This window comes from Chiloscyllium punctatum, chromosome 26 (assembly GCF_047496795.1).
Source record: "Chiloscyllium punctatum isolate Juve2018m chromosome 26, sChiPun1.3, whole genome shotgun sequence".
Lineage (NCBI taxonomy): Eukaryota > Metazoa > Chordata > Chondrichthyes > Orectolobiformes > Hemiscylliidae > Chiloscyllium > Chiloscyllium punctatum.
The window spans coordinates 64,319,660-64,331,981 of NC_092764.1; the positions used below are offsets into that span (position 1 = coordinate 64,319,660).

At 59.3% G+C, this 12,322-nt stretch overlaps 1 protein-coding gene across 2 annotated transcripts in view; it reads right to left on the bottom strand.

Moving 5' to 3' along the window:
* coq9 (coenzyme Q9 homolog (S. cerevisiae)) overlaps window positions 1-12,322 on the bottom strand; it is a 74,574-nt gene that overhangs the window by 15,318 nt on the left and 46,934 nt on the right. For both annotated transcript variants that reach the window (XM_072547553.1, XM_072547552.1), the window contains exon 6: window positions 459-563. In XM_072547553.1, the coding sequence (XP_072403654.1) occupies window positions 459-563 (105 nt within the window). The remainder of the gene's footprint in view (window positions 1-458; window positions 564-12,322) is intronic.

Genomic DNA, 12,322 nt, shown 5'->3' on the forward strand with positions numbered 1-12,322 from the left:
CATGCACATGTAATCCCTGTGCAAATCCCACCCGTGCCTATTCCCTCCCCATGCACATTTAATCCCTGTGCAAATCCCACCCGTGCCTATTCCCTCCCCATGCACATTTAATCCCTGTGCAAATCCCACCCGTGCCTATTCCCTCCCCATGCACATGTAATCCCTGTGCAAATCCCAGCAAAGCCTACTAGACCACCCCCCACCCCCCCGTGCCAACTCCAACCCCATGCAAACACCACCCCATTTACACTCCCTCCCTCCATGTAACCCCTTGCTACACACACTGTGCCCTGATCCCATACACACTGTCCCTGTGTGTACCCCCATCCCATGCAAACCCACCCTCTTCAAGACACCATTCCACACAAACCCACCTCCCATACCCAAATAGGTTTACCTACAGATTCCACACCCTGCAAATTTGTTCCCTTTCTGGAATGCTGGGATTTGTTACTCACGTCTATGGACCTGTCTCCTGCATAGTACCAGATCTCATCCACCATCTCCGTTAAGCTCCTCAAACTCTCCGCAATGTTTTGGGGCAGCAGTAAAATACTCATTGCCTGTCAGAAAGTAATGAGATTGTGAGATCAATATGTGTTTGGTAACAGTGCTGAATGGATTATTCCAATGGAAGCAACATCTGTGCACACGGGAAATGATCAGGAAGATACATCCCTGTTAGCTCAGGATAGCTGGCAGCGACTAGATGCCATGACACAATCTCCGCTCAGTCAGATGATGTCTATTCATGCCTCACTCGTGAGACTTGAGCAATATTCTCAGCTAGTTCAACAATGCAGGACTGAGGGAACACTGCACCGTCCGAGGGTCAGGACTGAGGAAACACCGCACCGTCCGAGGGTCAGGACTGAGGGAACACCGCACCGTCCGAGGGTCAGGACTGAGGGAACACCGCACCGTCCGAGGGTCAGGACTGAGGGAACACCGCACCGTCCGAGGGTCAGGACTGAGGGAACACCGCACCGTCCGAGGGTCAGGACTGAGGGAACACCGCACCGTCCGAGGGTCAGGACTGAGGGAACACCGCACCGTCCGAGGGTCAGGACTGAGGGAACACCGCACCGTCCGAGGGTCAGGACTGAGGGAACACCGCACCGTCCGAGGGTCAGGACTGAGGGAACACCGCACCGTCCGAGGGTCAGGACTGAGGGAACACCGCACCGTCCGAGGGTCAGGACTGAGGGAACACCGCACCGTCCGAGGGTCAGGACTGAGGGAACACCGCACCGTCCGAGGGTCAGGACTGAGGGAACACCGCACCGTCCGAGGGGCAGGACTGAGGGAACACCGCACCGTCCGAGGGGCAGGACTGAGGGAACACCGCACCGTCCGAGGGGCAGGACTGAGGGAACACCGCACCGTCCGAGGGGCAGGACTGAGGGAACACCGCACCGTCCGAGGGGCAGGACTGAGGGAACACCGCACCGTCCGAGGGGCAGGACTGAGGGAACACCGCACCGTCCGAGGGGCAGGACTGAGGGAACACCGCACCGTCCGAGGGGCAGGACTGAGGGAACACCGCACCGTCCGAGGGGCAGGACTGAGGGAACACCGCACCGTCCGAGGGGCAGGACTGAGGGAACACCGCACCGTCCGAGGGGCAGGACTGAGGGAACACCGCACCGTCCGAGGGGCAGGACTGAGGGAACACCGCACCGTCCGAGGGGCAGGACTGAGGGAACACCGCACCGTCCGAGGGGCAGGACTGAGGGAACACCGCACCGTCCGAGGGGCAGGACTGAGGGAACACCGCACCGTCCGAGGGGCAGGACTGAGGGAACACCGCACCGTCCGAGGGGCAGGACTGAGGGAACACCGCACCGTCCGAGGGGCAGGACTGAGGGAACACCGCACCGTCCGAGGGGCAGGACTGAGGGAACACCGCACCGTCCGAGGGGCAGGACTGAGGGAACACCGCACCGTCCGAGGGGCAGGACTGAGGGAACACCGCACCGTCCGAGGGGCAGGACTGAGGGAACACCGCACCGTCCGAGGGGCAGGACTGAGGGAACACCGCACCGTCCGAGGGGCAGGACTGAGGGAACACCGCACCGTCCGAGGGGCAGGACTGAGGGAACACCGCACCGTCCGAGGGGCAGGACTGAGGGAACACCGCACCGTCCGAGGGGCAGGACTGAGGGAACACCGCACCGTCCGAGGGGCAGGACTGAGGGAACACCGCACCGTCCGAGGGGCAGGACTGAGGGAACACCGCACCGTCCGAGGGTCAGGACTGAGGGAACACCGCGCCGTCCGAGGGTCAGGACTGAGGGAACACTGCGCCGTCCGAGGGTCAGGACTGAGGGAACACTGCGCCGTCCGAGGGTCAGGACTGAGGGAACACTGCGCCGTCCGAGGGTCAGGACTGAGGGAACACTGCGCCGTCCGAGGGTCAGGACTGAGGGAACACTGCGCCGTCCGAGGGTCAGGACTGAGGGAACACTGCGCCGTCCGAGGGTCAGGACTGAGGGAACACTGCGCCGTCCGAGGGTCAGGACTGAGGGAACACTGCGCCGTCCGAGGGTCAGGACTGAGGGAACACTGCGCCGTCCGAGGGTCAGGACTGAGGGAACACTGCGCCGTCCGAGGGTCAGGACTGAGGGAACACTGCGCCGTCCGAGGGTCAGGACTGAGGGAACACTGCGCCGTCCGAGGGTCAGGACTGAGGGAACACTGCGCCGTCCGAGGGTCAGGACTGAGGGAACACTGCGCCGTCCGAGGGTCAGGACTGAGGGAACACTGCGCCGTCCGAGGGTCAGGACTGAGGGAACACTGCGCCGTCAGAGGGTCAGGACTGAGGGAACACTGCGCCGTCCGAGGGTCAGGACTGAGGGAACACTGCGCCGTCCGAGGGTCAGGACTGAGGGAACACTGCGCCGTCCGAGGGTCAGGACTGAGGGAACACTGCGCCGTCCGAGGGTCAGGACTGAGGGAACACTGCGCCGTCCGAGGGTCAGGACTGAGGGAACACTGCGCCGTCCGAGGGTCAGGACTGAGGGAACACTGCGCCGTCCGAGGGTCAGGACTGAGGGAACACTGCACTGTCCGAGGATTCAGGACTGAGGGAACACTGCACTGTCCGAGGATTCAGGACTCAGGGAACATTGCACTGTCCAAGAATTCAGGACTGAGAGAGCGCTGCACCGTCTGAGGGTCAGGACTGAGGGGACACTGCACTGTCCGAGGATTCCGGACTGAGGGAACACTGCACTGTCCGAGGATTCCGGACTGAGGGATCACTGCACTGTCAGAAGGTCGGAACTGAGGGAACACTGCACTGTCCGAGGGTCAGGACTGAGGGAGCACTGCACTGTCCGAGGATTCAGGACTGAGGGAACACTGCACTGTCCGAGGATTCCGGACTGAGGGAACACTGCACTGTCCGAGGATTCAGGACTGAGGGAACACTGCACTGTCCGAGGACTCAGGACTGAGGGAACACTGCACTGTCCGAGGATTCAAGACTGAGGGAACACTGCACTGTCCGAGGATTCAGGACTGAGGGAACACTGCACTGTCCGAGGATTCAGGACTGAGGGAACACTGCCATGTCCGAGGATTCAGGACTGAGGGAACACTGCACTGTCCGAGGATTCAGGACTGAGGGAACACTGCACTGTCCGAGGATTCAGGACTGAGGGAACACTGCACTGTCCGAGGATTCAGGACTGAGGGAACACTGCACTGTCCGAGGATTCAGGACTGAGGGAACACTGCACTGTCCGAGGATTCAGGACTGAGGGAACACTGCACTGTCCGAGGATTCAGGACTGAGGGAACACTGCACTGTCCGAGGATTCAGGACTGAGGGAACACTGCACTGTCCGAGGATTCAGGACTGAGGGAACACTGCACTGTCCGAGGATTCAGGACTGAGGGAACACTGCACTGTCCGAGGATTCAGGACTGAGGGAACACTGCACTGTCCGAGGATTCAGGACTGAGGGAACACTGCACTGTCCGAGGATTCAGGACTGAGGGAACACTGCACTGTCCGAGGATTCAGGACTCAGTGAACATTGCACTGTCCAAGAATTCAGGACTGAGAGAGCGCTGCACCGTCTGAGGGTCAGGACTGAGGGAACACTGCACTGTCCGAGGACTCCGGACTGAGGGAACACTGCACTGTCCGAGGATTCCGGACTGAGGGATCACTGCACTGTCAGAAGGTCGGAACTGAGGGAACACTGCACTGTCGGAAGGCCAGGATTGAGGGAACACGGCACTGTCGGAAGGCCAGGATTGAGGGAACACGGCACTGTCCGAGGGTCAGGACTGTGGGAACACTGCACTGTCCGAGGGCCAGGACTGGGGTAACACTGCACTGTCCGAGGATTCAGGACTGAGGGAACACTGCACCATCCGAGGGACAGGACTGAGGGAACACTGCACCGTTCGAGGGTCAGGACTGAGGGAACAATGCACTGTCCGAGGGTTCAGGACTGAGGGAACACTGCACTGTCCGAGGATTCCGGACTGAGTGAACACTGCACTGTCAGAAGGTCGGAACTGAGGGAACACTGCACTGTCCGAGGGTCAGGACTGAGGGAACACGGCACTGTCGGAAGGCCATGATTGAGGGAACACGGCACTGTCCGAGGGTCAGGAATGTGGGAACACTGCACTGTCCGAGGGTCAGGACTGGGGTAACACTGCACTGTCCGAGGATTCAGGACTGAGGGAACACTGCACCATCCGAGGGACAGGACTGAGGGAACACTGCACCGTTCGAGGGTCAGGACTGAGGGAACAATGCACTGTCCGAGGGTTCAGGACTGAGGGAACACTGCACTGTCCGAGGATTCCGGACTGAGGGAACACTGCACTGTCCGATGATCAGGACCGAGGGATCACTGCACTGTCCGAGGTTTCAGGACTGAGAGAGCGCTGTTCCATCTGAGGGTCAGGACTGAGGGAACACTGCACTGTCCAAGGATTCAGGACTGAGGGAACACTGCACTGTCCAAGGATTCAGGACTGAGGGAACACTGCACTGTCCAAGGGTCAGGAGTGAGGGAACACTGCAGTGTCCGAGGATTCAGGACTGAGGGAACACTGCACTGTCCGAGGGAAGACTGCACTGTCCGAGGATTCAGGGCTGAGGGAACACAGCACTGTCCGAGGATTCAGGACTGAGGGAACACTGCACTGTCCAAGGATTCAGGGCTGAGGGAACACCGCACTGTCCGAGGATTCAGGGCTGAGGGAACACCGCACTGTCCGAGGATTCAGGGCTGAGGGAACACCGCACTGTACGAGGATTCAGGGCTGAGGGAACACCGCACTGTACGAGGATTCAGGGCTGAGGGAACACCGCACTGTCCGAGGATTCAGGGCTGAGGAAACAACGCACTGTCCGAGGATTCAGGGCTGAGGGAACACCGCACTGATCGTGGATTCAGGATTGAGGGAACACTGCACTGTCCGAGGGTCACGACTGGGGGAACACTGCACTGTCCGAGGATTCAGGAGTGAGGGAACACTGCACTGTCCGAGGGTCAGGATCCCGGGAGCACTGCACTGTCCGAGGATCAGGACTGAAAGAGCGCTGCTCCAATTGATGGTCAGGACTGAGGGAACACTGCACTGTCCAAGGATTCAGGACTGAGGGAACACAGCACTGTCTGAGGATTCAGGACTGAGGGAGCATTGCACTGTCCGCGGGTCAGGATCGAGGGAGCACGGCACTGTCCGAGGGTCAGGACTGAGGGAACACTGCACTGTCCGTGATTTCAGGACTGAGGGAACACTGCACTGTCCGAGGATTCAGGACTGAGGGAACACTGCACTGTCCGAGGATTCAGGACTAAGGGAACACTGCACTGTCCGAGGATTCAGGACTGAGGGAGCACTGCACTGTCCGAGGGTCAGGACTGAGAGAACACGGCACTGTCCAAGGCTTCAGGAATGAGGGAACACTGCACAGTCCGAGGGTCAGTTCTGAGGGAGCACTGCACTGTCCGAGGATTCAGGACTGAGGGAACACTGCACTGTCCGAGGGTCAGGACTGAGGGTGCACTGCACTGTGCAAGGATTCAGGACTGAGGGAACACTGCACTGTCCGAGGGTCAGGACTGAGGGATCACTGCACTGTCCGAGGGTCAGGACTGAGGGAGCACGGCACTGTCCGAGGATTCAGGACTGAGAGAGCGCTGCACCATCTGAGGGGCAGGACTGAGGGAACGCTGCACTGTCCGAGGATTCAGGACTGAGGGAGAACTGCACTGTCCGAGGGTCACGACTGAGGGAACACTGCACTGTCCGAGAATTCAGGACTGATGGAACACTGCACTGTCCGAGGCTTAGGACTGAGGGAACACTGCACTGTCCGAGGGAACACTGCACTGTCCAAGGATTCAGGACTGAGGGAACACTGCACTGTCCGAGGGTCAGGACTGAGGGAACACTGCACTGTCCGAGGGTCAGGACTGAGGGAGCACTGCACTGTCCGAGGGTCAGACAGAGGGAGCACTGCACTGTCTGAGGGTCAGGACTGAGGGAGCACTGCACTGTCCGAGGGTCAGGACTGAGGGAGCACGGCACTGTCCGAGGATTCAGGACTGAGAGAGCGCAGCACCATCTGAGGGGCAGGACTGAGGGAACGCTGCACTGTCCGAGGATTCAGGACTGAGGGAGAACTGCATTCCGAGGGTCACGACTGAGGGAACACTGCACTGTCCGAGAATTCAGGACTGATGGAACACTGCACTGTCCGAAGGAACACTGCACTGTCCAAGGATTCAGGACAGAAGGAACACAGCATTGTCCAAGAATTCAGCACTGAGGCGACACTGCACTGTCCGAGGATCAGGACTGAGGGAGCATTGCTCTGTCCGAGGGAACACTGCACTGTCCGAGGGTCAGGACTGAGGGATCACTGCACTGTCCGAGGGTCAGGACTGAGGGAGCACTGCACTGTCCGAGGGTCAGGACTGAGGGAGCACGGCACTGTCCGAGAATTCAGGACTGATGGAACACTGCACTGTCCGAGGGAACACTGCACTGTCCAAGGATTCAGGACAGAGGGAACACTGCATTGTCCAAGAATTCAGCACTGAGGCTACACTGCACTGTCCGAGGATCAGGACTGAGGGAGCATTGCTCTGTCCGAGGGAACACTGCACTGTCCGAGGATTCAGGACTGAGGGAACACTGCACTGTCCGAGGGTCAGGATTGAGGGAGCACTGCACGATCCGAGGATTCAGGACTGAGGGAACACTGCACTGTCCGAGGATTCAGCACTGAGGGAATACTGCACTGTCCGAGGATTCAGCACTGAGGGAACACTGCACTGTCCGAGGATTCAGCACTGAGGCTACACTGCACTGTCCGAGGATTCAGCACTGAGGCTACACTGCACTGTCCGAGTGTCAGGACTGAGGGAACACTGCAGTGTCCGAGGGTCAGGACTAAGGGAACACTGCACTGTCCGAGGGTCAGGACTGAGGGAACACTGCACTGTCCGAGGATTCAGCACTGAGGCTACACTGCACTGTCCGAGGATTCAGCACTGAGGCTACACTGCACTCTCCGAGTGTCAGGACTGAGGGAACACTGCAGTGTCCGAGGGTCAGGACTAAGGGAACACTGCACTGTCCGAGGGTCAGGACTGAGGGAACACTGCACTGTCCGAGGATTCAGGACTGAGGGAACACTGCACTGTCCCAGGGTCAGGACTGAGGCTACACTGCACTGTCCGAGGATCAGGACTGAGGGAACACTGCACTGTCCGAGGGTCAGGACTGAGGGAACATTGCACTGTCCGAGGGTCAGGACTAAGGGAACACTGCACTGTCCGAGGATTCAGGACTGAGGGAGCACTGCACTGTCCGAGGGTCAGGACTGAGAGAACACGGCACTGTCCGAGGGTCAGGATTGAGGGAACACGGCACTGTCCGAGGCTTTGGACTGAGGGAACACTGCACTGTCCGAGGGTCAGGACTGAGGGAGCACGGCACTGTCCCAGGGTCAGGACTGAGGGAACACTGCACTGTCCGAGGGTCAGGACTGAGGGAGCACTGCACTGTCCGAGGGTCAGGACTGAGGGAGCACTGCACTGTCCGAGGGTCAGGACTGAGGGAGCACTGCACTGTCCGAGGGTCAGGACTGAGGGAGCACTGCACTGTCCGAGGGTCAGAACTGAGGGAGCAATGCACTGTCCGAGGGTCAGGACTGAGGGAGCACTGCACTGTCCGAGGATTCAGGACTGAGAGAGTGCAGCACCATTGGAGGGGCAGGACTGAGGGATCGCTGTACTGTCCGAGGATTCAGGACTAAGGGAGAACTGCACTGTCCGAGGGTCAGGACTGAGGGAACACTGCACTGTCCAAGGGTCAGGACTGAGGGAGCACGGCACTGTCCGAGGATCCAGGACTGAGAGAACACTGCACTGTCGGAGGGTCAGGACTGAGGGTGCACTGCACTGTGCGAGGATTCAGGACTGAGGGAACACTGCACTGTCCGAGGATCAGGACTGAGGGAACACTGCACTGTCAGAGGGTCTGGACTGAGGGAGCACTGCACTGTCCCAGGGTCAGGACTGAGGGAGCACTGCACTGTCCGAGGATTCAGGACTGAGGGAACACTGCAGTGTCCCAGGGTCAGGACTGAGGGAGCACTGCACTGTGCGAGGATTCAGGACTGAGGGAACACTGCACTGTCAGAGGGTCAGGACTGAGGGAACACTGCACTGTCCGAGGGTCAGGACTGAGGGTGCACTGCACTGTGCGAGGATTCAGGACTGAGGGAACACTGCACTGTCCGAGGGTCAGGACTGAGGGAACACTGCACTGTCCGAGGGTCAGGACTGAGGGAACACTGCACTGTCCGAGGGTCAGGACTGAGGGAGCAAGGCACTGTCCGAGGGTCAGGATGGAGGGAGCAAGGCACTGTCCGAGGGTCAGGACTGAGGGAACACTGCACTATCCGTGAATTCAGGACTGAGGGAACACTGCACTGTCCGGGGATTCAGGACTGAGGGAACACTGCACTGTCCGAGAATTCAGGACTGAGGGAACACTGCACTGTTCAAGGGTCAGTATTGAGGGAGGACTGCACTGTCCGAGGATTCACGACTGAGGGAACACTGCACTGTTCAAGGTTCAGTATTGAGGGAGCATTGCACTGTCCGAGGATTCAGGACTAAGGGAACACTGCACTGTCCAAGGGTCAGGACTGAGGGAGCACTGCACTGTCCCAGGGTCAGGACTGAGGGAACACGGCACTGTCCGAGGATTCAGGACTGAGGGAACACTGCACTGTCCGAGGGTCAGGACTGAGGGAGCACTGCACTGTCCCAGGGTCAGGACTGAGGGAGCACTGCACTGTCCGAGGATTCAGGACTGAGGGAACACTGCACTGTCCGAGGATTCAGCACTGAGGCTACACTGCACTGTCCGAGGGTCAGGACTGAGGGAACACTGCACTGTCCGAGGGTCAGGACTGAGGGAACACTGCACTGTCCGAGGGTCAGGACTGAGGGAACACTGCACTGTCCGAGGGTCAGGACTGAGGGAACACTGCACTGTCCGAGGGTCAGGACTGAGGGAACACTGCACTGTCCGAGGGTCAGGACTGAGGGAACACTGCACTGTCCGAGGGTCAGGACTGAGGGAACACTGCACTGTCCGAGGGTCAGGACTGAGGGAACACTGCACTGTCCGAGGGTCAGGACTGAGGGAACACTGCACTGTCCGAGGGTCAGGACTGAGGGAACACTGCACTGTCCGAGGGTCAGGACTGAGGGAACACTGCACTGTCCGAGGGTCAGGACTGAGGGAACACTGCACTGTCCGAGGGTCAGGACTGAGGGAACACTGCACTGTCCGAGGGTCAGGACTGAGGGAACACTGCACTGTCCGAGGGTCAGGACTGAGGGAACACTGCACTGTCCGAGGGTCAGGACTGAGGGAACACTGCACTGTCCGAGGGTCAGGACTGAGGGAGCACGGCACTGTCCGAGGATCCAGGACTGAGAGAACATTGCACTGTCCGAGGCTTCAGGAATGAGGGAACACTGCACTGTCCGAGGGTCAGTTCTGAGGGAGCACTGCACTGTCCGAGGATTCAGGACTGAGGGAACACTGCACTGTCCGAGGGAAAACTGCACTGGCCAAGGATTCAGGACAGAGGGAACACTGCATTGTCCGAGAATTCAGCACTGAGGCTACACTGCACTGTCCGAGGATCAGGACTGAGGGAGCATTGCTCTGTCCGAGGGAACACTGCACTGTCCGAGGATTCAGGACTGAGGGAGCACTGCACTGTCCCAGGGTCAGGACTGAGGGAACACTGCACGATCCGAGGATTCAGGACTGAGGGAACACTACACTGACCGAGGATTCAGCACTGAGGCTACACTGCACTGTACTGCACTGTCCGAGGGTCAGGACTGAGAGAACACTGCACTGTGCGAGGGTCAGGACTGCTCTGTCCGAGGGAACACTGCACTGTCCAAGGATTCAGGACTGAGGGAACACTGCACTGTCCGAGGGTCAGGACTGAGGGGAAACTGCACTGTCCGACAGCCAGGACTGAGGGTGCACTGCAGTGTCCGAGGATTCAGTACTGAGGAAACACTGCACTGTCCGAGGGTCAGCACTGAGTGAACACTGCACTGTCCAAGGATTCAGGGCTGAGGGAACACCGCACTGTCCGAGGATTCAGGGCTGAGGGAACACCGCACTGTCCGAGGATTCAGGGCTGAGGGAACACCGCACTGTCCGAGGATTCAGGGCTGAGGGAACACCGCACTGTCCGAGGATTCAGGGCTGAGGGAACACCGCACTGTCCGAGGATTCAGGGCTGAGGGAACACCGCACTGTCCGAGGATTCAGGGCTGAGGGAACACCGCACTGTACGAGGATTCAGGGCTGAGGGAACACCGCACTGTCCGAGGATTCAGGGCTGAGGAAACAACGCACTGTCCGAGGATTCAGGAGTGAGGGAACACTGCACTGTCCGAGGGTCAGGATCCCGGGAGCACTGCACTGTCCGAGGATCAGGACTGAAAGAGCGCTGCTCCAATTGATGGTCAGGACTGAGGGAACACTGCACTGTCCAAGGATTCAGGACTGAGGGAACACAGCACTGTCTGAGGATTCAGGACTGAGGGAGCATTGCACTGTCCGCGGGTCAGGATCGAGGGAGCACGGCACTGTCCGAGGGTCAGGACTGAGGGAACACTGCACTGTCCGTGATTTCAGGACTGAGGGAACACTGCACTGTCCGAGGATTCAGGACTGAGGGAACACTGCACTGTCCGAGGATTCAGGACTAAGGGAACACTGCACTGTCCGAGGATTCAGGACTGAGGGAGCACTGCACTGTCCGAGGGTCAGGACTGAGAGAACACGGCACTGTCCAAGGCTTCAGGAATGAGGGAACACTGCACAGTCCGAGGGTCAGTTCTGAGGGAGCACTGCACTGTCCGAGGATTCAGGACTGAGGGAACACTGCACTGTCCGAGGGTCAGGACTGAGGGAACACTGCACTGTCCGAGGGTCAGGACTGAGGGATCACTGCACTGTCCGAGGGTCAGGACTGAGGGAGCACGGCACTGTCCGAGGATTCAGGACTGAGAGAGCGCTGCACCATCTGAGGGGCAGGACTGAGGGAACGCTGCACTGTCCGAGGATTCAGGACTGAGGGAGAACTGCACTGTCCGAGGGTCACGACTGAGGGAACACTGCACTGTCCGAGAATTCAGGACTGATGGAACACTGCACTGTCCGAGGCTTAGGACTGAGGGAACACTGCACTGTCCGAGGGAACACTGCACTGTCCAAGGATTCAGGACTGAGGGAACACTGCACTGTCCGAGGGTCAGGACTGAGGGAACACTGCACTGTCCGAGGGTCAGGACTGAGGGAGCACTGCACTGTCCGAGGGTCAGGACAGAGGGAGCACTGCACTGTCTGAGGGTCAGGACAGAGGGAGCACTGCACTGTCCGAGGGTCAGGACTGAGGGAGCACGGCACTGTCCGAGGATTCAGGACTGAGAGAGCGCAGCACCATCTGAGGGGCAGGACTGAGGGAACGCTGCACTGTCCGAGGATTCAGGACTGAGGGAGAACTGCATTCCGAGGGTCACGACTGAGGGAACACTGCACTGTCCGAGAATTCAGGACTGATGGAACACTGCACTGTCCGAAGGAACACTGCACTGTCCAAGGATTCAGGACAGAAGGAACACAGGATTGTCCAAGAATTCAGCACTGAGGCGACACTGCACTGTCCGAGGATCAGGACTGAGGGAGCATTGCTCTGTCCGAGGGAACACTGCACTGTCCGAGGGTC